The sequence below is a fragment of the Thermobia domestica genome, chromosome 13, assembly GCF_964235325.1.
Source record: "Thermobia domestica chromosome 13, izTheDome1.hap1.1, whole genome shotgun sequence".
Taxonomy (NCBI): domain Eukaryota; kingdom Metazoa; phylum Arthropoda; class Insecta; order Zygentoma; family Lepismatidae; genus Thermobia; species Thermobia domestica.
Window position 1 is genome coordinate 187,663,305 of NC_137466.1, and position 26,663 is coordinate 187,689,967.

At 36.6% G+C, this 26,663-nt stretch overlaps 1 protein-coding gene across 3 annotated transcripts in view; it reads left to right on the top strand.

The window, feature by feature from the left end:
* Positions 1-5,785: 5,785 nt before the first annotated feature.
* LOC145668861 (zinc finger MYND domain-containing protein 11) overlaps positions 5,786-26,663 on the top strand; it is a 99,620-nt gene continuing 78,742 nt past the window's right edge. The window contains exons 1-2 of one of the 3 annotated variants that reach the window (XM_081737085.1): positions 5,786-6,224; positions 10,983-11,085. In XM_081737085.1, coding sequence (XP_081593211.1) covers positions 11,075-11,085 — 11 coding nt within the window. In that variant the 5' untranslated portion in view covers positions 5,786-6,224; positions 10,983-11,074. The other 2 variants (XM_081737084.1, XM_081737086.1) reach the window with 2 other exon arrangements.

Genomic DNA, 26,663 nt, shown 5'->3' on the forward strand with positions numbered 1-26,663 from the left:
TATTTTAATAAAACAGAAATAGACATAAAGTTTAACAGGAAATCAAACCACTATTTCGTTTTGAAACTTCAATCTTCCTACTTCGCTTTAAGGAAAATGATTTCTGAAAGCACTGATGGTAGTCTTCACATTACATTACTTTGAAATGTAAGCTTGTTGTATATCCTTTAAAATACCCGACAAATTTTACTTATCAGTTAAAACATAATATTATATTATCAGAATCGGATTGGTAAGTAGGATTAAATGCAGTAAATATTCCATTATCGTGTTATAATTAACCGAAGGTGAAAATATTATGTAATGTAAATTCAAAAATAATGATCTTATGAAAAGTAGAATCATGATTGGATATTAAACAGAAGATGCAGAAGAATTAAACAAAGAATCAAGATTCTCAAACATTGTGTACGTTGAGTGTGATGATCACGTAGGATCACTTAAATTGTCACGAATATTAGCTTTACAATTAAGGTTTTCTTAGAAGTCAGATCTACTTTTAGAATATCGTGGATTTAAACAACCAGACGTAAATATTGGTTACTACACTAAATTTTTATTTACTGTAATATTATACAATGTCACTTTTAGATAATACAAAACCATCATTATTAAATATAGCAACAATACCCTATATTAAATATGAAGTTCAAACGATATTTCAAGATATTCATTATTTACCACTTGCCAAATTTACTTTTAACTCAATCGAAGTACTATTAAAAGATCATCCAGGGTAAAATTTACCATTTCGCTCTATCATATTGAATGTAACAATTCAATTGAAATGCTCTGCTGGTACCAATGCTATTTAATGAAAATAGATAAAGTTGCGTGGGTTATCATAGAGGGCGTGGGGTACTTTACTTCTCAGACTTGTATGTTAAAGAAACATAAGTAGTCTTCTCTTTAAAGTCTTATCTCGTCTTGCTTTACCATTTCTTAAACAATGTACTAAGCTGTAGGTCGCCGAACAATACAAACAGGAACTCAAGTTGTGTGTGATGTTATTCAGTGTGATGGGACAATAATTAAGTGCAAAATGGCTTCAAGAGAGAATATGAGTGGTACGATCTTGGACGCGCAGTTGGACGGCTGAAAGTTGGTCAAAATGTCACTACTGTGGTGACAGCATTGGGAGTGTCAAAAGTGTCACCTCGCGATTGAAAAAGGATGCGGAAAGTGGACATGCGATGCGAAAGTATGCCGGTGGTCGTCGAAGGAAGATTACCGCTCAAGATAATCTGTATGTATTCCTAGTGGCGGAAAGAAACGGACAGCGCATTCAATGTCAGATAACTGCAGACCTTGCAACCGGTATCTGCCAGGACCATTTTTCGGTGCTTAAATCAAGTTGGTTTGTATGCAGGGAACCCTGTTAAGGGTCTTCACTACAGCGAAATTAAATTACCGCTAATTTTAGAGATTTTCTGTCATATCTCCAAAACAAATAAAAATATTCGAAAAACAAAAACGTAGTGAACTAGACGATACGATTTTGCATGTGATACCGCTATCACAACTCATCTGTCTGCTTTCGATTTGCAACTGTAGATAGATTTAGCATTTTTTGCGGGTTCTGTAAATAGCGGCATACCAAAAGCAGATAGGTAAATTATGGCGAAGGTATCACATGCAAAATCATATTATCTAGTTCACTACGTTTCTGCTTTTCGAATATTTCTATTTGTTTTGAAGATATCACAGAAAAACTCTAAAATTAGCGGTAGTTTAATTTCGCTGTAGTGAAGACCCTGAAAAGAATTCCACTTCAACCATGCCATTATCGCAAACGATTACAGTGGTGTCAGGAATATGTTGATTGAGATCAGCAACAGTGGTCCACTGTGATGTTCTCCGACGAAACCCGTTTCAGTGTGACAAGTTATTCTGGCCAACAGTAACTGTGGAGAGAGCGGAGAACACGTTGCTGCGAGAGCGGAGAACAAAATGCTCATGAATGTGACCGCAAAGACCAAGGCGTTATGTGGGCAGGCATTACGCATAATGGCAGAACCCTGCTTCAATTCTTTGAGTGAGGTAACCTGATATCGCAGTGGTATTGCAAAGAGATTCTTCTGAATCCTATTCGTTGTTTTCTAGGGTGTGGTAGGTCCGGACTTTCTGTTTATGGACGGCTATCCGCGCTCACATAGGACCAATGAAGTGTGGGACACATTTAAACGTAAATATATTACACGTTTGCAATGGCCTACTTGCTCTCCGGACCTTAATTCTATTCAGTATGCTTTGGGTGTCCTTGGCAGACGTGTTTCGCAACGAACTCCCCCTACTCGAACCTTGCAAGAACTCACAAACGCCTTGGGACAATATCCCCAAGGAATCTATGCAAAATGTGCATTGGTGTTCGAAGAGGTCACACATTTTACCGAGGTACTCATATCTGGTGGCCTTCTGGCAGGAAGACCCATTTTCCGTGGCTGTTTGTGCATGATCCAAAGAGCACCTTTTTCTTTTTTTCGTTTTCTTCGTTTTCATGTAGGGCAATCTGTACTGTTTTTCATTAGAAGACTTCCAAGCACTCCCTACTGCATATGTACTGCGTTTCACTTCTTTCCCCAATGTCTATTATGAGTTACTCCAAAAAATGTCACTGTTCCTTAACATTTGTCAAGTAGTGTAGTTAGATTACAATTTCCGTGATCAGACATTTTCTCAGATATTGAAAAGCATTTCATCACTGCTTATTAAAATATTAAACCTTGAGCACACTGTCAGACAAAAGGATTTTAAAATAATGTTGCTTGGACTTATAAGCTGAGAATTATACCAGCATTCACTTAATCTGTCAAAGAAAAGCTTGGAAAGACCAGTGAGGATGGCTGGCAATCGATTTTTTAAAAATAGAATTACTCGAGCAACTATTTCCAGCAAAATTTAAAACTAGGGCCGTTCATACAAATGTAAATTCCAATAATAATAATAATAATAATAATAATAATAATAATAATAATAATAATAATAATAATAATAATAATAATAATAATAATAATAATAATAATAATAATAATAATGATAATAACGCGATCAAGAAGGTGTGAAAAAGCCTTTGCAGATCAGCTATCCTAAGAGAGGTTTTTCTTCCCTCGCACCAGGCAAATGTCGGAATGGAATTTATAAGCCTTAAGTAGTCTCCTTAAGTAAGTATATATATATATACAGGGTGTCCGGTGAGGAAATGCAAAGATTTTGAGAGGTGATAGGGGAGGTCATTCTAAGCCAAAATGCCTATATGAACATAGGGTCTAATCCCCTTCGTTTCGGAGATAGGGGTAAGTATTATACCTCGTTTTAAAGCTACTGAAACAGGCTTTCAGACGGTATACAGTTTGTCCACGTACTGCATACAAGAGGGAAATAATGAAGGGAACATTTTCGAATTGTGCTATAAAATTCCCTTTTTCAAACAAGTTTTCGCCATTCTTGGGTGGAAACACTGGCAATAGAGTAGCAGGAGCTAATTGGGGAAAACGATGCTGTATACCACAAACCCATGTGAAATGTAAATTTAGTGTCTTCATTAGAAAGCAGAGAACAGTTCTTACTAATCACTCTATTACAAGATTCGAATTTGCTATAGCTTATAGTAGTTACGAATGTTAATAAACGCGTGTTTAAGCAAATGTGGGAATACAATTCTATATATTTAAAGATATGCAATTCATTAAACCACATACTCTAATGATAAATGTGGTTTGAATGTTGTTATATCATTCCCGTCATGAAACTTTCGTTACGTTGAAGGATTCTGATAACTTCTAGATGAAATTAAGACAAATGAATTTCGTTTCACAATGTGAAGCTACGGTTGACTTCCAAATCATCCGAATACAATACTCGACATCTACAACTACTGGTTGTAATAGAGAAATAACATAAAAAAAAAAAAAAACGGTTCCTGACTATATATACAAGGGCACCGATTTTTCTGTAAATTTGGGGAGGGGGCATTCAGATGCAGAAAGCATATATGAGGATTTTAAAACAAATTGCATTTAAATTTTCCCAAATATTGTAAATTTACAAATACAGTAAGGGGACCCACATGAGCTTTTTTGGGGGGCAGGGCCCCTTCGGCCCCCCGGGATCGGCGCAAATCAGATTTCGAACACTTGTGCATGGGCACAAATGTGTCTTCAACATTGGGGGGGCGGTAAGAACGTTTCCTTTTTTTTTTTTTTTTTTTTTTAGCGATGTTCAAATTATTTATGAAGTTGAAAAACAATGCTCGGTGGAAAACGAAGGAGCACAGTTGTCGTCAACATGGGGAGACGGGCAGATTTGAGGCTTATTCTGGGGGGGGGGGGAGATGAGACTCGTATTACAGTAGATGAATCTGATTTCTGAGGTGAACCTGTTGTATTATATATCAGGCGATGTAGATGAAGTAGTGGTACTACATATTAGTGCCGTGAACACATTCTGAAATCTAAATATATGCATATTTATTAGTTGATATGTTTCTACTGAGGCAACCTCAATGATCCACATTACCTAAGTAAAATTTTAGGACACTTGTTTTATAATAATATAAATGATTTCCCAGAAACAATGAAGAAAGAAAATCAATTACATATAACGCAACAATACTTTTACTTGAGTAAAATCATGATGATCTCAATAACATTATAAGAATCATTACAGGAATTAAACAAACAGTTGAAAACGGACTAACAATAATGACAAATTTAATGTGATGAAGTTTCTGATCTTTACATCATTGAGGTGAAATGGAAATGCCAAGTGAAATCAATTTCATCTCACTTTCTTTTGTGACAGTCGGACACAAATCATCACACTTGCCCCCCAAAAAGCACTTTTCAAATCGGATTATTCGGGGGCGACAGTCCCCCAGTTCCAAGATTGAGGGGGACATGTCCCCCTCATCCCCCCGGATTTGCGCCAGTGCACTTGTGCATAACATATTTGGAAGTCTAAAAAGTCACGTCATAAATTTTGTATGTGAATTTACAAAATGAAACGAGACGATAACATCTTTTTTGATAAAAGGAACGAGAAGACATCTTCTTCAGATTCAGGCTTTTTCACAAGATTGAAAACTTGGCTTTTAAAAAAATCCGAGCAATAAACAAATTTTGATATTTTTTAATGAAATTTGTCAAAATCGTTCTGAAGATAAATTTACAACTCCCTCTAAAATAAGAATCGTTAGCATTAGATTTTAACGTATAATGCACAAATTAATGGTTTGAAGTAGGGATGGCCAAAATTTTATGAAATCGGAAATTTCATCTTCCAGATTTCAGAAAACTCCGTAATTTAGAAAAATTCCGAAATTTAGTAAAATCCGGAATTTAAAAAAAAAGCTGGAATTGAGAAAATTCCGAAATTCAGAAAAATTCCGGAATTTCTCCGAAATCGGAATTTTTAAATTCCGGATTTTCCCCGAAATCCTGAATTTTTGCAACATCGGAATTGTTTCCAAATCCGGATTTTTTTTTTTCGATTAGGCCATCCCTAGTTTGGAGAGTGTTTGACGAAATGCAAGTAAAATTGTCTTTCCTCTGGTGTAGAATATTTCGTAGATAATTTATTCGCTCTCAAACAGATATTACAGCATAGAAATGCTAATAATTAACATCATAGCAACATAGTGTCATACAACCTACTTACAAACTTAGAAACTACTTAGAAACCACTGCAAGATTGATTTAATTATAATTTTAGTAGAGAAAAAAATAAAAATATATAATGGCGGGAAACGTAATGTTGTCTTCTGCTTGCTGTTACGCGTAGGTTAGTCTTTTGTTTGTTTTATTCACAGACATCGTCTACGTAGTAATTGCTTTCCAATTTTAGTACAATAATTGTAGTATTAACTTTCCCTTTCCTTTGAAAAATGGCAGAGTGTAGTTTACGTGAAGTTTGATGTCCTCAGCTTACAAAATAAACACAGATCAAGGCGGCAGGCATCGGTTTTGAATTGTGCGCTAAAAGGCTTTTGACCCAAGAAAAACGCTTGTGAGTGTCCTTGATATCGAACGAAATACTACTGAAATCACAGTACCACTTAGATTATTCAACAGCAATTGGACGATATATCATGTGATAAATTAAAACAGACTAAAGAGTATTTAAATATAAACTGTATTATATTTTTATGTATTAAAGTACATAACGTATTGTGATAATATGATGATGCTTTATTTACATCTACATGAAATCAAGTGACTCTGTTGCAGGTACTGAGCTTTGTTTTGTTTGTGTGCGAATGTGTTTTTAGTGAAATATGTCGAGGTGTAAAAAGTAGAAGTGGAATTTTACATGTATTTCTAAGAGTGATAGATATAATTTCATGATATTAGGACTAGAAGCGAAGGATTTGCTTAATAAACAGCAGTCTTTTTTGCTATGTAATATTCATCACTAGTAATTTTGTTCTGCCGGTAGGTAGCTAAGTATCCAGAAGTTTTATTTCATAGCACATCTGTACTTAAAATAGATGCGCAAGCATTAATTAACAATGGTTTAATTACTTGTACCTCAATAAAAACACTTGTCAATACATTTCAGTTGTACAGTTGTCTCAGGACCGGCATTATTTTAAATGAAGGACAGTTTTCGCGAGGCATACCAGTCTGTGTTTTTATAATTGAAGCTTCTATTGGAATTCGATTTCTATTTTATAATTGGATAGCAAAGGATACATTCATTTTACTAATGTAAGTTATTTTCGTTCAGGGTGTTCCATCATGAGTGAAAAGCAATAGCGCTAGTTTACTTTCTGAATAAAAACGGTGAAAATTTTCATTTGCGAACATACATTACAATTTGAGCAAGATATCCACATAGAAATTGTGTGTTTCCAACGTAGGAACCGCTGACTTTCCCATAAAAATTTAACCCAATAGAATTCAGAGGTACTTCTGTCGTATTCACGGTATACCAGAGAATTTTTTGGTAGCTAACTAAACAAATTGTTTATGATTTATGTTAAGGGTTACTTTGAACTTTGTGCCGCAGAATAATTCCAGTATGTTTAAGCTTAAAATGTTAAAATTTCGTAATTTATCAAGAAACTCACTGCCCTTACAGTGTTCCTCAAGAATCCTTCGGTGTTCATTCACGTAAGAGGACTTAACTGTTTTGTGGGTAATTAATGCGTCCCGAAATATGTCATAAAAGCTAATGTAAAAATCAGAAACCACCTGTGCTAAGTGACGACTAAGAAGCACGAATGTTATCTAGCCCATTCTGGCCAGGAGTGAAGCAGGAGTATCGAACGGATGCATCTTTAGGGAGCAGGCGCGTCACCAACGGTGCGTATCCCCTTCAATGTCGCTAGAAATACTAGGTAACGTTAGGTTAGTTGTCCTCAGAAAAAAGCACATTACTCTGCCGACATTTCCCAATGACATTTCAGAGCTCCTCTCTGGCTAAGTGGTTAGCGTACGCGCCTTTGGCGTGAGAGTACCGGGTTCGATTCCCGGCCGTGCGTATGTGTTTCGAATTCCACGTTAATCAGTAGGTCCACGTCTCATATAGCCTCGATGCTGAAAGGGACGTTAAAATCAACTCAACCAATGACATTTAATCCAATCAACACGGTGTTTACATTTGAATATGTAACTTTTCCCTACTTCTTTATTTTCAGTGCTTTTCTACACTTGGCACTATGCTAAATTTTAATAATACTTGCTGCCCCACAAAACGTAAAAACTCTTCTTCGTAAACATACATTCTGATAAAACTCAAAATCGAAATGCTACTTCCGTCACATGAACTGCTATCTGTCGGTTATTATTACTAAGTATTTTGTCCTTTGACAGGTCCTGGGAATAATGAGGAATCCGACTTGACTCATTGCCTTATTACCAAAAGCCTATCGAATCATTATGAAAGTCTTCGTTGTAGATTTGCCTAGTTTGATACACAACTCTGCTGTCGTTTGCAGTTCATTTTATGATTGCAACTGTGCTCGTATGTATTGTTACAAAACCCTCTGTAGCACAGTTCATGATATTCATAGAACGATGTCACTGGGCGTTCACTCAGTAAGATCACTGATTCCTGCAGTTGCAGATACACGGTCATGCTGCCTTACGTTTTCCTGCTTCTAAACTTGGCTCGGAACATTGTTTTACCACCACGTTTTGCTAAGCGGAGCTACGAGCCCAGCGGATTTTATTGTTTTTAAATAGTTAATATATGTTCTAATGCGGCAGTTCTCAAACTTTTTTCGTCACGGAGCACTTTTTACATAAAATCAAGCGTGCGGAGCCCCAGTATATTTTACTCTCGTTTCTTATTTGTGTAAGTACAAAATTTTCCATAACCAGTAATGAAGTAAATTTTAATAACTGTTGGTAAAAATAACAGTAGTAGTAAAACTAAAATTTTCCCTATTTATCACAAACCTCCAACCACCAATGAAAATAGAAAACGGTGATCTACAGAGCGAAATCCTTTCAGAACTAAATGGACGCGGATTTTTTTAACATCTCCATCGGCGTTTTCTTCTCGCCTGTTATGATCGAGAAAAAATACTACATTTTAATAAATTAAAAAAAAAAATATATGAAAATCTGAATATGAAGAGCAAAAAACCTTATTTGCAGTTGAGGGACCGACTCTTCCCCATTCACTCGCAATGGCCTACACCAAGAACAAGACGGATTTTATTGCTCAGGGAAACCTTCAGCCCAAGGGATAAGAAGCAAGTCAAGTTTGTGAGCTGAGGGATTCAGTCGGGAAAACATGATGCTGAGCGTCCTCAGCTAGGCGTTTTTTTTTCTTTTTTTCTCCGCTGTATGTACATTTTTGATTCCTTTCCTTCTTAATTATGTTTTTGGCTGAAGAAACCAGTATTCAGACGCGAAATAAAAGTGCAATGGCACAGGTTAATGTCACTGTCTTCAAGAAATACCTTATTGCACTCTTAGACATTCCCGAACTCTCCTTTTTCGAAAGCAATTTTTCTTAATTTCTGATCCCGCACCCTTCCCTTCTCAATTCTTGGGAAAGTAATAAGCACACAAAGAAACATACGTGGTCTGTTAGAAAAGTATCCGACCTTCGGCCAGAAAAAAAAAAAAAAAAAAAAAAAAAAGTGGCTCAACTGGAGCGTTGGACACGTAATCACCTTCAAAGTAGGTCCCTTGGAACTCCACACACTTCTCCCAGTGCCACCATTGTTGGAAGCATGCGCCTCTTTCGGAATGGAGTTGACCTCGGCTGTTGTTGCCATAATGTCCTCTCTAATCTGAAATCGCGATCCTTTCAATGGCCTCTTGAGTTTGGGAACAGCCAGAAGTCGCAGGAGTCATGTCGAAGCACAGGAATCTGTTATTTTGCTAAGAAAGTCTAAATCAAATGCGAGAAATGTGCTCGAGCATTGTCGTAATGGAGGCGATAAACACCTGTTGACTGTCTGGTCTGTTGTGTCGCACAGCATCACGTAGGCGACGGAACACATCCCTGTAGTGCTCTATGTTGATTGTTTGACCCTGTGGTGCGTACTCGTGGTGTACCATACCGCGGGAGTCAAAGAAGGCAGTCAGCAACACTTTGACGTTGCTGCGCACTTGGCGGGCCTTCTTTGGTCTTGGTGACCAGACATTCTTCCACTGTGACAGCTGGGATTTGGTTTCCGGGTCGTACCCGTCCACCCAGGACTCGTTACCAGTGATGAGGGTGTTCATGAAGTCGGGGTCACTATTTGCGGAGTCCAGCATGTGCTGTGCGACTTCAACACGGAGTTGCTTTTGCTCCGCTGTTCGTAGCTTCGGCACGAATTTCGCCGCCACTCTCTTCATGGCCAAATCTTGGATCAAAATGGAAGTGCCGAAAAAAGTGCACAGTCTCGCATCACCACAGCGTTCTCGTTGGCAATGATCTGGTTATTTCGGCATGTTGATGGATAACCGGAGCATTACTCGCTCTCCATCGATGTTCGGTCGTCTTTAACCCAATTGTACAGTCACGAACATTAATAAATGGAAGCTGAAGCCATTATTTCTTATTAATGTTCGTGACTGTACCACTCCTTAATCTGTGTGACACCTATAGCATCGTCCACGAAAGCCGTCTGAATCTTCCGAATGGTTTCCACCTGGCTGTCACCTAATTTTTGGCAAAATTTGATGCAGTAGCTTCTCCAATCGTGCCGTCACGTGACTTGACCTGAAAAACCAACGCGAGCACTACGCACTACCTCACTGAAATGCAGGTTGTGAGCAACTGACGCTATCGACAGGCGGGAAAAAATTAACATATGCACACGAAGGTTCAAGGTCGGCTCACGCAAGCGTGCTTGCTTCAAATCCATCAAGTTTTCGAAATAATAATAATAAGGTCGGATGCTTCTCTAACAGATCACGTAGAGAGGTATTTCTCTTGAAATAATAGATATTAAGAATCTACGATCGTTAGACGACATTTACCTAAACACCTCTCTTCCCTGTTTAGGTCATATCTTTAAACAAAGAATGCTGTACCGCATCCGTTTTTGCTCCAGATCACACACACACACACAAAAGGAAAGTGTTTTTATTAATTCAGTGGTTCATACTTGTGGTTGAGAATGTCTACTGTCTTGTGTTCTTTGTCACTTTTTATAGCGTTGTGTAGTATTCCTTTTCTGTTTTTCAAAAATCATAGTGGGTGGAATGCAAAATAGAGAGTTAATATGAATTGTTTTAATTTGTACTCCTTTCTATTCGTAAATTTTGATATTATTGGCACAGAAAATAAAAACACATTATTTTCACCATGTCCTTTGAAAAAAGCACATAAATTGTGCAAATAATTTCATGATCAAATTGAAGAAATCTAGGAATTTTTTTGTAGTTTTTAATGTCGAATTTAACGGAATCATTAGGATTTCTTCATAGATAATGTCACGGAGCCCCATCAAAGACTTCGAGGAGCCCGAAGGCTCCGCGGAGCATATTTTGAGAATCGCTGTGCAAATATAATATGTTGTTTTTCTCTATTTACAGATCCGGCACAGAAAATGGTGGACATAAAATTTTAACAACATTTTGATGCAATGTACAGCGAGCGCTGAAATTAGCGAATACCTTCAAGGACCATGAATAAAAAGTAAGTATTTCTTTTCGTCAAACTTTCCTATTCTCCCCCACACACTTGATTATTTGGTATACTGGGCTGTTTCAGAAGTTCTGCACTAGATAAAGAGGAAATTGAAACAGAGAATATTAGAACCAAAAACAGACTTTATTAATCAAAGTACAGGCCCCCATGTTCAACTACTTCGCGACAGGCAGAATACAGTTCATCATATGAATTGAACTGCTGACAATATAGGAAATGTGAGAAAGAACGAAACAAACTGTAATCCGATGGTGCTACGTCTGGACTATAAATGGGATGGGGTAACAACTCAAACCCGACAAGTTCACCCTGGGAGTTTGTCCCTTCTCGAAACCAGTGACTCGGAGCATTGTCAATATGCAGGAGTAACTTCTCCTTCTACATTAATGCCAGGTATTTGACGTTCAGAATTGGCGTACACTCGGGGTAATTTTCAGAATACAGTGCATTTGTTACAACACACTTTCTGGAACAAACTCGAAAAGGTCAGTCCCGTCAATATTCCACCAAATTGTTAGCGTGTATCAAGGTTTTTGAGAAACAACGGCGACTTCTCGTCTCTTATCATGATTCTTCTCCAAAAACTAAGATGATACGTATTTTGTAGCAATGTTTGGTGAATTGCAATTGCAATTCTGCACTGGACCTGCACCTGTCAGCTCGTACAGACTTTGTTGAGGCTGTTTATTGGTGTAAATCATGTCATGCAACCGACGGTTTAATGTCGACTTGGGTGCCTCAACTAATCTAAATAACACATTTATATTGGATTATGATTCAGCATTCACAGCATTCTTCAGGGGTTTTTTAATGTTCATTAGAAGTCTTTCCGTGAGCGGCTTCGCTGCGAGACCTAGACCATCTGAGGGTTTTTTTATTTATTTATTTTTTTTTTTTATTTTTAATCCAATGGAAAGCTTTCGATCTATTCTCCACTTCCTTGTTCTTCACACTACAAATTTCCTCCCGCTTTTGATGTTGGTCCTTTTTCCCCATAAAAATCGTAGCACTGCATGAATTACAATTCGGCCCTCACTCATCTTACCCATTTTGACTTCACGCTACACACAAAGTGCTTTCCTTCGTCGATATCACGAACCTGTTCTCTGATTTATCCCCACAAGCTTCATCTCATACAGCGCAGTATACTGATGGCACAGGACTTCTGGGACAGCTTGTAAGATTTGAATGTAAGACCAAAGATTGCAAAGCGATATCAAAGGAGGTAAGCATAATGCTACTGTTAGACATTACTTTCCGCATAAAAATCGTTAATCAGCGAGACTTCTTCCTATTATTTTCGTGCACTCTGTTTATTATCTGTATTATAAAATTGAAAGTGACTATGTTTGTGACTCCTAATCTATTGAACCACTCGACCGATCACGATCAAATTTTCAACATAGATGAGGTTCGAGCCTGGGAGTGTTTTTATCATTTCACTTTGGCGATAGAACTTAGGGGATGGATGAGGACGGGAAGTTACAAAAAATAAATAAAACAGTAACTCTTGAAAAAATTACCAATCTCGATCGAATTTTTAACATAGATGAGGTTAGAACCTGGAATGTTTTTTATCATTTCACTTTGACGGAGCAACGTAAGGGAGGGGAAGGAGGTGGAAATATACAAAAAGCAATGTAAATAAAAATAAAAGTGACTAGGTTTGTGACTTAACTCTTGAACCACCCGACCAATCTCAATCAAATTTTCAACATAGATGAGGTTCGGACCTGAGATGGTTTTTGTCATATCACTTTAACAGTAGACTTAGGGAAGGGGAAAGAAGGGGGAGAATATAAAAATAAATAAAACTTAATAACTCTTGAACCACAAAACCGATCTCGATCAAATTTTTAGCATAGATGAGGTTCGGGTCTGGCACACTTTTTGCCCTTTTACTTGACGCTACAACATAGGGGACGGAGAGGGGAGAGATATATGTACAAAATATGAAAATTAAAGTGACTGACTTTGTAACGTCATCACTCTTGAACTACCCGACTGATCTCGATCAAATTTTCAACATAGATGAGGTTTGAGCCTGGAATGACTTTTATTATCTTCCTTTGACGGTGCTACTTAGGGGAGGAGGAGGAAAATTTATAAATGATCGAAAATGAACGTCATTAGTGTCAAATCTGTAGTTTTCGGGGTCGCTGAGATGAACAATGATTTCTATTCCAATGCTGTTTAAATCCAAATTCAGCTCCGCAGCTTGTGGAGGAGCAGCGGAGATATATAAAAATGATCTTAAATGACCAATATTAGTGTCGAATCCATATATTTCGGGGTCGCCGAGTTGAACAGTGATACTTCTGATCGCGTTTACGTCCAAATTCAGCCCCAGAACTTACAGGTGGGGAGATACATAAAAATGATCGAAACTACCAATATCAGTGTGAATCCAGTTTTCAGTGTCACTGAGATAAACAGTTTCACTTCCGATGCCTTGCCCCGCAACATGGAGGATCGGAAGGAGAAGAAATATAAAAATCATCGAAAATGACCGATATTAGTGCCAAATCCTTAGTTTACGGGATCGCTGTGATGAACAGTGACATTTCCAAAGCCATTTAAATCTAAATTCAGCCATCAACATGGGAGGGGAGAGAAGTATAAAAATAATCGATATTAGAGAGCGCTTTATTTAATAGTAAAAAGTGACTGACTAACGGAACATATTACTATTTTCTCTTAATTTAACCCAGCAAAGCGAAAAGGAAACATATTGTTTTGGAAGAAGAAAAAATTCCCTATAATTTCTAGTGGTTTTATTAGGTGCCAGCAGGAAACACACTAAACAAAAACAGAGTTAAACACTGGGTCAAAATGTTGCAATTCCCTTCGAGTCCCTTTTTCAGTTACCTGTTTGTATGATTAAATTTTCGCGTTAGCCTCAAAAATTTGTAGTGATGTTAGTGGGTGGCAGTTGATGCTGTGGGTTGCATGGTTGTGTAAGCAATTTCAAGCACTTTTTTTTTTTCTTTCTTCAAAGAAAGTTTTGAACTATTAAAGTAGTGTTTTTAAAACTTTGCTCTTCGACACAAAATACTATTGATGTCATGTAAAAAACTAAATACATAAACAAATAAAAATAAAAAATAACGAGAGAGAGGTTTACCTCTACGGTTGTAATGAGCATTGCTGCCACATTCAGCAACATTGAGCATGTAGGAGGGAGCTCCTATTTCTTAACATGGGAAGCCATACTTATACCCCTGTCGCTTCTATCTTCTCATATTGTCGACAAACAGTTCCAGCCACGTTGGTAGCTGCCACTCAGCTTCTGTAATAGTTGCGAATTTCTCTGCTTAGCAGGCAGTGACTCAACCATTCCTTGAAGGTGTAGATCACGAAAAAAAAAAAAAAAAAAAAAAAAAAAAAAAAAAAAAAAAAAGCCCGGTGATATGCATTACATTGAATTAGAGTTATTTATGAGGGTAGAGGGACTGTTGTACAGTGTATGTCAGAGGTTTTGCTCATAATACGGTTACAATCGAAGAATCCATTGTGCTATTTTGTTGCAAGTGTGTATGGAGATTTCGGTAGTGTTTTTGTTTTGAGCCTATGAATGAAATGAACACATTTAAATATTAAAAGATACTTCAGAAGCAGAAATGAATTAAGTTTGCAGTGTTCTCTAGATCCCATTTTCACGAAGGGCTATGGAGAAGGTTGAAATAGAACGGTTAGAGCATCCAACGGGAATTTTAGTAATCAATCAAACAGCCAAAACCGGTATGAGACAGGTTCAGCGCTTTTTTGAAATGGATTATTATAACATCACAGACTGGCTTTGTAAGAAGAAAAATAATTTCTTTTGCTTTCCTTGGTTACTTTTATTTGGGGGGAGGGGCGGGGGTTATTACAATTAGCTTTGTTTGGCACTGCCAATATAGCTTAGCAGTTAAACAGTAAGTATAGACGCTGTACAGCTTTGCATAAGGAAAAAGTGAAATATAGTGGTTCTATTCTGGATATTATCATTGATTGTGTAGGTTTTTGTGGTATATTTGAATTATAACTGCGGGATCATGAGACAGAAGCATCTTCCAACCCGGTGTTTTCTGTGGCTTTATTGATTTCATTGCAGAATTTGACACAATTATGAAAACTCATTTGGAAAAAGTTACTCTCTTCAGAAGGACATCCAAAACAATTCAAAGTGAACTTTCCATTATAATGTTAGAAGTTAGTCAAGATAAAAACTCACAAGAAATAAAAGAATTACAGGGCTCATAGCGGTTCACTGTTTTTAAAACTAAAAGTTACTTTTTTCAAGTTGGTCACTGAAAGTTACTTTTTTTTATCATGTTTGTCATTAAAAGTTACTTTTTTTTGGTGGGTTAATGTAAGTTTTTTGTGTGATTTATGTTTTTCATTGGCAGTTTTCTAAGAAAAATTTAAAAATATATTGAAAATTTCAGAAACTTGTTACTTATTACTCTTCTGAAAAGCACAGTTAAATTTTGTCATCTCAAGTGTATTTTTTCAAGGATATCACAGAACTGCTTGAGAAGGAAGAGCCCCTTGTACATAACAAACTGATTTATACGAGCTTTGCTATATTGAATAACTTACACCAAAAGTACAAATCGCTGAGCAAAGCAACGTATATTTATAAAACAATAATGTGTGACAGTTTCGCCAGCTAACTGAACATATTGACTTCATCAGACACTGCAGTAGTTAGTTGGCAAAACTGTCACACATTTATTATTTTATAAATAAACCTTCCCTTGAACATGTACTCTAAACTTCGAATTGTTACCAGAGTTTTGTTCTTGTGATTTGTGAAGAAAGAACTTCTTACATCTTTAACTGAACTGAATGAAAGTGCTGCGAGTGAGGAAGATCTGTTACGTGTTGGTGAAGTGGAGTATGAAGAAGAAGCAGGGTTAGCATTCAGCAGCTGGAAGGAGAAGGATGTGCTTAGTTTCAAGAAAAATGTAAAGTCTCACTACGTGGCAGTATATAAACTCATAGTGAAAATCATTGAAACTTCCCTAGAAATTAAATACTTGTCTTCATCCGGAAAATGTGAAGTCATCTGAGAGTGTGACTTATATTACAAATCTGGCAAAAGTTCTTCCCCTCAACATCGACTTGAATTTGCTGAGTGATGAGTGGCGGTTACTTCATCTTGAGAATTTCTCAGGAAGTCTTTCCAGTGGCCGAATAGATGATTCCTGGAGTAATTTTTTCATCTAGTTTCCTACAGTGGCAACGGTGGTGAAAGTTTGTTTTCTCTAAGTCGTGGCAAGTGGGTTTTCATTGTCACGTCATCTGATTGCACAGCGATAGCTTTAAGAACTCTCAATGATAAGTTAAATATAACGTTTGGGATGAAGAAATTTAGAAATAGGGCAGAACTGGTTCCACTTACTCAGAAGTTTCTTACATCTGCTAGGTCTGCTTACCGTAACTACAAAACATACTTAGGAAACCTAAGAAAGGAGGAAGTCCAAAAAGAAGAAGTAAAGAAGAAAAATGAAACAAAACAAGCAAAGAGAGGTGGTGGAGATATTGACGAAGGAAAAAGAGACATTGAGAACATGAAATAAATCCTGCAACAGAAAAGAAGGGGATATGAAAAGAAAAGCAGATGTTTCAGGCTTCTGAACGTCTGAAAACAGCTGTGAAGAGAAAGGACCTGACTCAAGTGTACTTTACGCAGGGTATGTTGGAGATGTTGAAGAAAGTAAGGGAAGATTTGCAAGATAAACAGAAACAGGCCGATGACTTGCAGAAAATGGTGGATAAGAAAAAGTCCTTTTTAATAACTCACTTCTTTATGAAGAAGGAGTAAATTTGTGAAGAAAATATAAAAATCTGTTAGCATACGTTTACATTTGTTAGCATCTTGTTACTGCTATTTATTTCATTTTGTATGCAATTTTGTAATTTGTTTTAAAAGTTCATAATAAGGGTATAAACATAATCCACATTATTTGAATTACATTACTTTAATTTGTATTATTGGACATAATGAAAATATAGAAATTTGGCCTTACTCCATCCAGATCAAAGTTGAAATAAACAACCGTGCAAAGATGTAAATAGTAATGAACCTCTAAATACAAATAATCCAGTTTTTCATTAGCTGACAAACTTAAGTAAAATAAGTTTTAATCTTAACATGTTGAAACATTTTATATTTCAGGTATGATCCACCTGGTCCTATTTTGGTTGAAAAAAAAAATGTAAAATTCAATTTATGTCCAAGTTCGGCACCAAGGTTTAAAGTTACTTTTTGATGAGATTTTGGTCACTTTTTCATGTGCTTTTGGTCACTTGTCAACTATTTAGAAGAGACCAGACCACTATGAGCCCTGGAAATAGAATTTTTGGCTATGATTTTAGACGAAACTAGTCATACATTTTTTAGATGGCTAATATTTTCCATGTGGTTAACACTTTACAGATGGCTGTTCATTTATCGATTCATAGTGAATGGAAAATCAGTTTACTCAGAAAATCGCTTTCCTTGAACCTCTAAACACGATACAAAAATTTAGACATCATACCCTGTTAAAGGAATTTGTTTATTGATTTATTTTATTTATTTATTTAACAATCATCATATACAGCTCAGAGGCCATTTTACACTGGATATCTAACAACAACAATAGCAATGGAAAGGATTTGGAAAGGTATCGGCCAGAGCCTGTTTAGTAGGTACCATCCCGCCTGTTTAGTAGGCATTTGCCTGGTAGGACTGAGGGAAACTGGAAAACCTCAGTCAGGATGGTCGGCAGCGGGATTCGAACCCACGACCTCCGAATGCGAAGCCAACGCTCTACCACTTGAGCTACTTCGCTCGGTACAACATAAATTAGAATAGATCCCACAGAAATTAATTGCACGACGTAACATTGTGCGTCCGTAATGTCAGGGATCTCTGGAGGCGTACAAGCAAATAGCAGTTTCCAAACGCTGAGTACGTTCATTGTCATACCCACCAGCTTAATCTAATTATGCGGCTTCAGTGGTAACAAGTGGCAAAATATTTTTTGCTGCTTTGCATGGAATTCGTTCCTTCTTGACAAGTCCATAGCGTACTATGAAACTACTTGGCGATATCGTAAAGAAACGACCTCTCCCGTCCGTACCTACTAGATAGAACTTGTAATCACGCAGTGTCAATACAATTTATCTGTAGAGAGAGATTCTGAAGAATGAAAACATTAAAACTGCAAGCATCATCGAGAAGGTTAGAGCGCACATTGACACTCCAACTAGACGTAGTTTTGTGTTTTGGCTAACTCTGTTTCAAAAAAAATAATGCATTGTGTTGATATCTTGTGTCGGCAGTTTCAAAGAAAATACATTGATGTGGTCAATGCTCAGAAATGTCTCATCTTTTGCAAAAAAGATTGAAAAAATAAGAAATGAAGAAATCTGTTTCGTGGAATACACCAAAAAAAAAGAAAAGCTGACAACACACAACAAAACATGGCAGCAAAGGAAGTCTGTGATGCCATTATAAAATATGTTGAGCAAAGATTTAGTTTAAGCTCATCTCTTTATTTTATACTGAAAAGTTCACAGAATATAGGAATTTCAAGAAGAGATTGTACAAAGCGTTTGCGACTTCTGTATATAAGTCAATGCAATGCAGCTTCGCTTTGATTTTTCCACAGTATACACGAGTTTTCATCAATGTTTAGAAACTAGTTATTGATTTGAATTTTTGCAACACGATAACATTGACAAAAGCTTTTCTGAAATACCCGAAATTTTGGATGTTTTGTTCACTATTCCAATGATTTTTTTCGGAGACAGAGAGATGCTTCTGTATCCTAAGAGAATTAAGAACTTTCTTCGTAGTACTATGTTAGAAAAGAGACCATCTGCGCTGGCGATGGTATCTAGTGAGAAAGTTGGTGAACAGCATTCCAGATTTCAGCCAAAAAATAATAGAAAAAATTGTGGCTCGAAAAGAACGGTGTACTTTCTTTTTAAATAAGGTATGGTTTCTTTAATTAAATTATTCTTCGTCCACGTGTTTTGGTGTATATGCATTTTTTAAATGTTTCCGTAACTCTGTTGTTCATGCTTTACAACCATGAGCGTACCACACCGAGGCCGAACCCCGAAGTTTCCGCCCTTAAAGAGAATTCATTGATGTAGCCCAAAGATTTTATCTTTATCTGTACTCTTTCTTTTCTTTTCTTCTTTTTTTTGTATAAAAACAATCTTATAATTTTGCTTTTTTAAAGAATATAGGTGGCAGTACTATCGGGTGCAGAACCCCGGTTCAGTAGTACATATACGTGATGTCTTGGAGTATTAGACCTCCCCCCCTTCAAAAAAATACCTTCTGATCTGTCGCAATAAACATTTATGGGTGCGCTCCTGTTTAAAGCACAAGCTGTATTCTATTTCTCTCGTGTTTAACAATCACTCGGTCGGAAAGATGTTTCTTGGATTGAGTGAGGTGTTTCCTGGATTGAGTGAAATGTTTCCTGATTTTCCTCAGTGACACCAGACAAATACCGGGATGGTACCTAACATCATGGTGCCAGGCCGCTTCCTTCCATCCTCACTCCTGTCGTCCTTTTCTATTTCTCCGGGTAGTGTGATCGCCGAGGAACGTCATCCCTCATATATAACGAGCTAAAATCGCCATAGATGCCGAAAGCCCAAAAATATAACTACTAATTCCCTAATTCTTTCAACAGTATTGTTATAGAAGTTTTGTGTATAATTAACGTATAAACATACACTGAGCAATGTGGCTAAGTGGTTAGCGTACGCGCCTTTAGCGTGGGATAGGAGTTCGATTCCCGGCGGAAGCTCATGTGGTTTGGATTCCACGTTAATCAGTAGGTCCATGTCTCATATAGCCTTGCTGCTGAAAATGATGCTAAAATCAAAATCGACTCGTTTTGATTGTTTATTTTGTTTAGTAGAAAACATCAATATCGATGAATTAAATCAATAAATATGAAAATAGAGCTTGAAGGGATTTTTCTCTTCATATTTCCTACCTATTTGGGTAAAACTCATGAGAAATGGGGGATGGGGTAGGATTGCCCTTCAGGTAAGTCTAACGCAGGACGCGCTTATTGAACTGTGCAAATCGCGGTACTGACCAGCCCGATGCTGCTTGATTTACTCATATCCAAATTTGTACATGTAACAATTTATTTAGAATAATAAAAAGAAATATATGTGTATTTTCATAAATGAAAGTTGCAATGAAAATTCAAACCAAAAACGTAACAGAAAACTCGTAGCTTCAGCTTGTCGGCTGTTAATTGAACAGAAATTATGTACCATTGGACCAGTATGATCAATGAATAACATCATTGCCGGTGATTTCTTAGATCCGAACACGAAATATTGTAGCTATAGAACCGTATCAGTATCTCGATCGTCATGTACACATCGTGGGTCCAAATTTTCAATCATCACTTAAGAATTTCTGTCACATAATTCAAAAATGTTTTCGATAATTCAGTGTCCCGCTATATAATGCATCTCTCTTAGAGGTAATTCAGGACACTGGTTCTGGTTGCCTCGCCTGTTTTGAGACAGGTGGCAGCTCTAGGTGTGTGTGTGGGGGGGGGGGGGGCAGTGGCGGTTCTTGAAAGAAGTCAATCAATAAACATTTTAACACTACCAGCTAAAAGAAGAAAACTTAAAATAGATTCTAATTCTTGTATACAGCTTATAGAAGAAAATGTTTACTAATTCCGTTAGCTATTGAAGATAAAATACTAATTTATACTGGCATGACTTCTTTCAAAAGCTTTTTATGTTGGGGTATAATTCTCGCGTAAGTACGTACCATTGATATTACAGCTACTGTCTATACAGACTAATGATTGTGTGTGTGTGTTTAAATTAACACAGTTTAAGAGCAGTATTAGTTTACTAGCATTTTATTTTTATTTTATTCACAATGATAGTATATTTAAAGATTTTTAAAGGAAGTATTTCGTATAGCTTAATTTAGAGCTCCTCAATCTGAGTTCGATTTTGATAACTGTATAGTCAGGATGTTCTGAGAATAGAACAACGGAGTTGGATAAAGATGAATGAGTCCACGGTCGTGCAGCATGACAGTATTATCAGGGTCTTCGTGAGGCATTGGGAGAATTTGAGATACCTTACAGAACAGTGAAACGTTTATTAAAAGCCTTCAATGGGGGAGGCTAAAACGTGAAAGACATGCCTCGGCCTGGTTGCCGAAGCGTCAGTAAAGTGGAAGTGCTGGCTGTTCATGTGTAGCTGACTACAGATCGACTGCAAATGATTCGTGTGTTACTTGATAGACTAGAATATTGCACACACCTGCACTTCATATTCTGAAGGAATGCATGTGCATGAGAAAAACAGCATTGTAATGTGTACTGCACTATTTGACTGAAATTCAGAAATGGCTATGATTACACGTTTCTGAAACCCATTCGGAACTTGTAAACTCGAAGGAGAGGTTTTCATACGCTGTATCATTACATTGGATGAGACAAGATCAGATTGTATGAGCTAGACCTGAAACGACAGTCGAACGAGTGCTGTCATTAAGGGTTGTCACGAACATCAAAGAATTTCATCAAAACCCTTGCAATATGAAGGCTATGATAATTCACATATACAACTGTGATTGTGTTATTCTATCGCATACTATATCCCAAGAACGAACCATCAATGTCTAGTCTTACTATTCATATTTTATACATGATCTGCGAACAGCATTGCAAAAGAAGCGGCTACACTGTCTTGAATAGTCTTCCCATCATTTTGTAGGACACTACTTGGACGCATGTAGTGGAAGCTATAGCTGATGTGTTCGCTCGGTGTTGTTAAGAAGTGCACTACCCATCCATTAGGGGGCGCGGTGGCTCAGTGGTAGAGCGTTCACCTCTGGTGCTTGGGGTCCCGGGTTCGATCCCAGCCTCCGCCAAGTGAACTTTGTGGTGGACAAACACCGTGCTCGTGGGTTTTCTCGGGGTTCTCCCGTTTCCTCCCACTTTCTTCATTCCACCATTTCACTCATCTCTCATAATCACCGTCTCCTTTAGCCTAACCGGCATAACCGTGGGACGTAAAACTCAAAGATTTCATTTCATTTTACCCATCCATTATACTCTCCAGACTATGATTTTATTCGCAAGAAAAAATACTTCGTGGCATTTATTTCTGAACTGTTTCAGAGATTCTTCAGGTAATAGACGGCTTTATTCAAACATCAACAGAACAGGCCTGATACAAGTATACTACGTCGTCCACAGTGCTGGCAACGGGTTATTCACAACCCAGGTGATCGCATCAAACAACAGTATAATTTCCATAAGTATTAGGTGCAACCTGTAGAATTTCCGAAGGTATAAGTTTTAAACAAATAGTTACAACTATTAAAGTTCCAGCACTTGTATCTTTAAAATATATTTCTATATGATATATATTAAAAATATATGGAAAAATAAAAGAAAATTTCACATTGATTCCTCGTATTTGCAAAAGACTTTACTAAACTATTCAATCAGTCGTTTCGAAATACTTTCCTTGCTATGATATTATCATCGGTTTGAAGACGTATTGGTTGAGGAATACCAGTACATCTGTTTATCAAATAATACTGTAAGTAGAATATGCACAATACTCTTTACTCTAGTGATTTCCAGCATCGAAATTAAATTGTAGTACTTAGAACTGTTCTGCAATGTTTGAAATTTGTTCTGGTAATTTATTTTTCACGCTATAAGCGGTAGTAAACAAATTTTTTCAAGTCAAGAAAGTACAGCCGGCTGTGTAAGAGTCTAAACCGTTATATCAGGTTTATTTGGAAATTCGAAGAAAATTTTGGAAGTATATACTAATATTTATGTAGTAGAACGTATGTTTATAGTCTCAGGTCCTGATAGTTAAGTAGTAGAAAATAACGGATAGCATTTAGCACTAATTTCGCGGCTGGCGTGGTTGTCTGGTTTTAGACATCAGGCTGGTGATCGCAAGATCTGTTTTTGCAGGTTCGATTCTCGCTTAAAGTCTGCAACGATATACAATCTCTTTTGATTGCTTAACTCTGCTTTTCCCCTGTATCAACTTTAGTGCTCGAAAGTAATGGAGCAGTCGGGATAGTCAAAAGATAAGTTTTTACAGCAACTTCACTAATAAACAGACCAAATCAAAACTTACACGAAATATAGCCTGAAGCCTACTGTCACGAAACTACAGTCGAGCAAAGTCACGAATACTTTGAGCTATTTTAGTGTGTTGTCGAACTCAAATTTGAAATTCAGCTTCGAAAATTCGCATGTGTTGCTTTTGTATGCTGGACGACTTGATAATTAGTTTAACTTCTTAATTTGTTTGAAACCGTGTAGGCCATTTCTCAGAATTAGATGGGGTGAATCAGGACTGATGAGGCACCATAGATTCCGGAGCTCCTCCGTGGCTAAGCGGTTAGCGTACGCGCCTATGGCGTGGGAGGCCCGGGTTCGATTCCCGGCGGGAGCTCATGTGGTTCGGATTCCACGTTAATCAGTAGGTCCACGTCTCATATAGCCTCGCTGCTGAACGGGACGTTAAACTCAAAATCAACTCAGCACCATAGATTCCCAGTTTGGCATTTGCTGGGCTCTAAAGTGTGAGAGGCGTGGTCTTACTTTATCATGATGGATCTGAAGAGATTGAAAGGATTGTATTTCTTTTTTACTTCTTCCTGATGGCCTCTTTTATCTGTAATGAAGTTACGAAAGTCTTGTGCATATCAAAAAGGCAATTAGAATAACGGTCTACGTGTACCAAAACATTGTTAAACACGTTTGTTCATCTGGCAGGCTCGAACGGATTGGTGAAGAACCTTACAGCCTGTCAGTTATTCTTCCATGTTCTTTGGGGGCACAAATGCTATATTAAAGTTACCGTTCTGAAAGCTTCGTAATTTGTTTGAAACCGAATGCGATAAAGTTATTCTTATCCATTTCTTGGTGTCATCATTTGTTTTAAGTTTGCATTTTCAGCGATGTTGAGACTTGATGTAACCGTTTTTCCAATGTGTCAACCTTGTAACCATTTTCCTTTCCAATGTTTAATAAAGTATGTGTGTTCATTTAATAAAGTTATACTTACCCAAAAGCATCCAAATTATAGTTGGATTGTGAATGTTTCGGCAAAAATTTATTACCATCCTCAGTACAGATCCTTTCAATATTTATTAAAAATAACTCGAAAACACCCACTATATTTGTCTTCAATTATAAATAAATTGAGGAGCTGTTGATACACTTCCGTGTTCTACCTCCGATTATCAGCTGTTAATTACTTTGATGTAACCTAGTTAACACAAATTTTGTAATACGTGGTTCTCAAATCAGAAATTATTGTCTGTGTCATTTTTAATACACCAGCAATGTTACGAACTGTGATATGTGTTTTTTCTCAGTCAACTTACCAGCAAGTTCATGTTCACAAGCAACCACTCTACTTACTTGCAATTTCGGTTTCCTCTTTTTGAAACTGTCCACATTGCTAATGTCCATTACAACATCTTCAAAATTTTCTTTGGTCGAGTATAGGTAGATGGGCAACCCATTTTCATCAGGAATTCAGTGACAGCTCTTTGTTTTAGCCTTATATCCGGGCTTCTAATAATTCAGTTTGAAAAAGAACAATTACTTGCAGGGTTTACAACATCGTCCAAAGATATGTACTGAAGAAATTGAACTGACACATGATCATAACTTTAAACTCAGGAATGCGTCTAAATATTTACTAAAGCCGAAATTTTCAATGGGACTCCTAGCCTTTGTCACAGTTTTTTTTTCTTTTTTATATTATGTATCACATAAAAACACTGCTATGTTAATTACAACGCATAGCTTTCGTAATATAATGAAGAAACATTACCGGTATGACTAAGCTTACATGTAATATGCAGAAAACAGATGTATATAGTATGTAACAAATATAATAGCTTAAATATATTAACGTTTCTGTTCCAGTCATTTTCAATTTATTGTGAAAAATTTAACATGTAAGTAGAGAATTTAACATGTAAGTAGAGAATTTAACATGTAAATTGAAAGTAAATAGAGAAAAACATTTACAAATATTTAGATGCACTTCTGAGTTTTAAGTTAACTATAATGAGGTATTCATTTATTTCAGTTGGTCAGTAATTGCAAACATACATACATTATTTTTTAAATTTGTTTTTATTATACTGAGGAATATTCGGATAACAAAATTAACAAAAACTAAAATAAATGTAAGGTACTTACAATGCAATATTGAGTATAGCTAAAGCGCTTGTTCTGTGCTAGGTTACAGATGCTTATACTGGAAAATATTTGAAACCTATAGTAACATCTGGCTTCTGACGTGGGATACTTATTAACGGGAATTCGATTTATTTGAGTTCTGGACCTCTCCCTTCCACTGCTTGTCCATATTGAAGTCGCCCTTATTTTTGTCTAATCTTTCGGGATGGAATTGCCAAAATTCATGCACCTAAATCAAATGTTACGAAGAAAAATAATGTTTTGTTTACTTGTCCATCTGTTTAGGAGAGATGTACACTTGTGATTTCAAATAAAAAGCTCGTAAGAAACATTATATATAACAGGCTTTTAAATAAACACTAAACAGTCGTATAAGAATTGTGAAAATTCTCGTTACACTCGTTTGCACGAAAGTTTGTATCTGTCGAGAGAAGCGAATAACCACTACTGGTCCAGAACTGAGGAAGGAAATAGTGACAATAAAAATGTAATATTTAATTTAACGTCACATGGTTAAATCCTTTAAGCTAAAGAAAACAAGTTATTAATGAAAATAAATGCTCAACTAAACTAATCGTTGACTTATGTCACCTTTAGATTTCCGTAGTATCAACAGAGTTACGTCTTCATTTCTCGACACTTCTTTAGATCACATGTCCTGGCATCATGATTAAACTGCAACAAAAGCTTGACTACGCGTCTGTTTGCGGCCAGCATCTTCTAAATTTCTAATCCCTTCTTGTACAAATCTTTTCAGCTAAAAAATGTTCCATGACTGGAACGAATACAATTTATTGATATGTAAATCCTGGACAGTTGTAAGTTTTATTATTTCGTGTTGAAATTAATCGGCTGGGTGTAATATTTCGTATATCATTTAAAAGAGTTTATTTTAGACCATCGGCTTTGATATAGACCAAAACACACGTGCAAGAGAAATGAAGTACATAAGGTAAATGTTGAAAGTATACAGAATTTTATTAACTTCTCTACAGATTTCAGTTACATGGTACTTTCAATAGATACAAATATTGTAAAGATAGCTTCTAATAAATTTTATATTAATCATAGTAACTATCTCTTATATTAGTCATAGTAACTACCTAATATGTGTGTATATGTAAGAAACTAAATTAGCTTCAGTTTCACATTAACGAAAAAAAAAAAGATGGCTTTAAGATTAATTTATGTAAAGTTATGATAAATAAATAAGAAATTTGTTTGTTTAAACTCATTTAAATTTCTAGTGGTTTTTTTTTTTTTTTCTGGTTTTGGTCAATTTTCTGACAGGACATAATACGTTCTAGAAACATGATAATATCATTA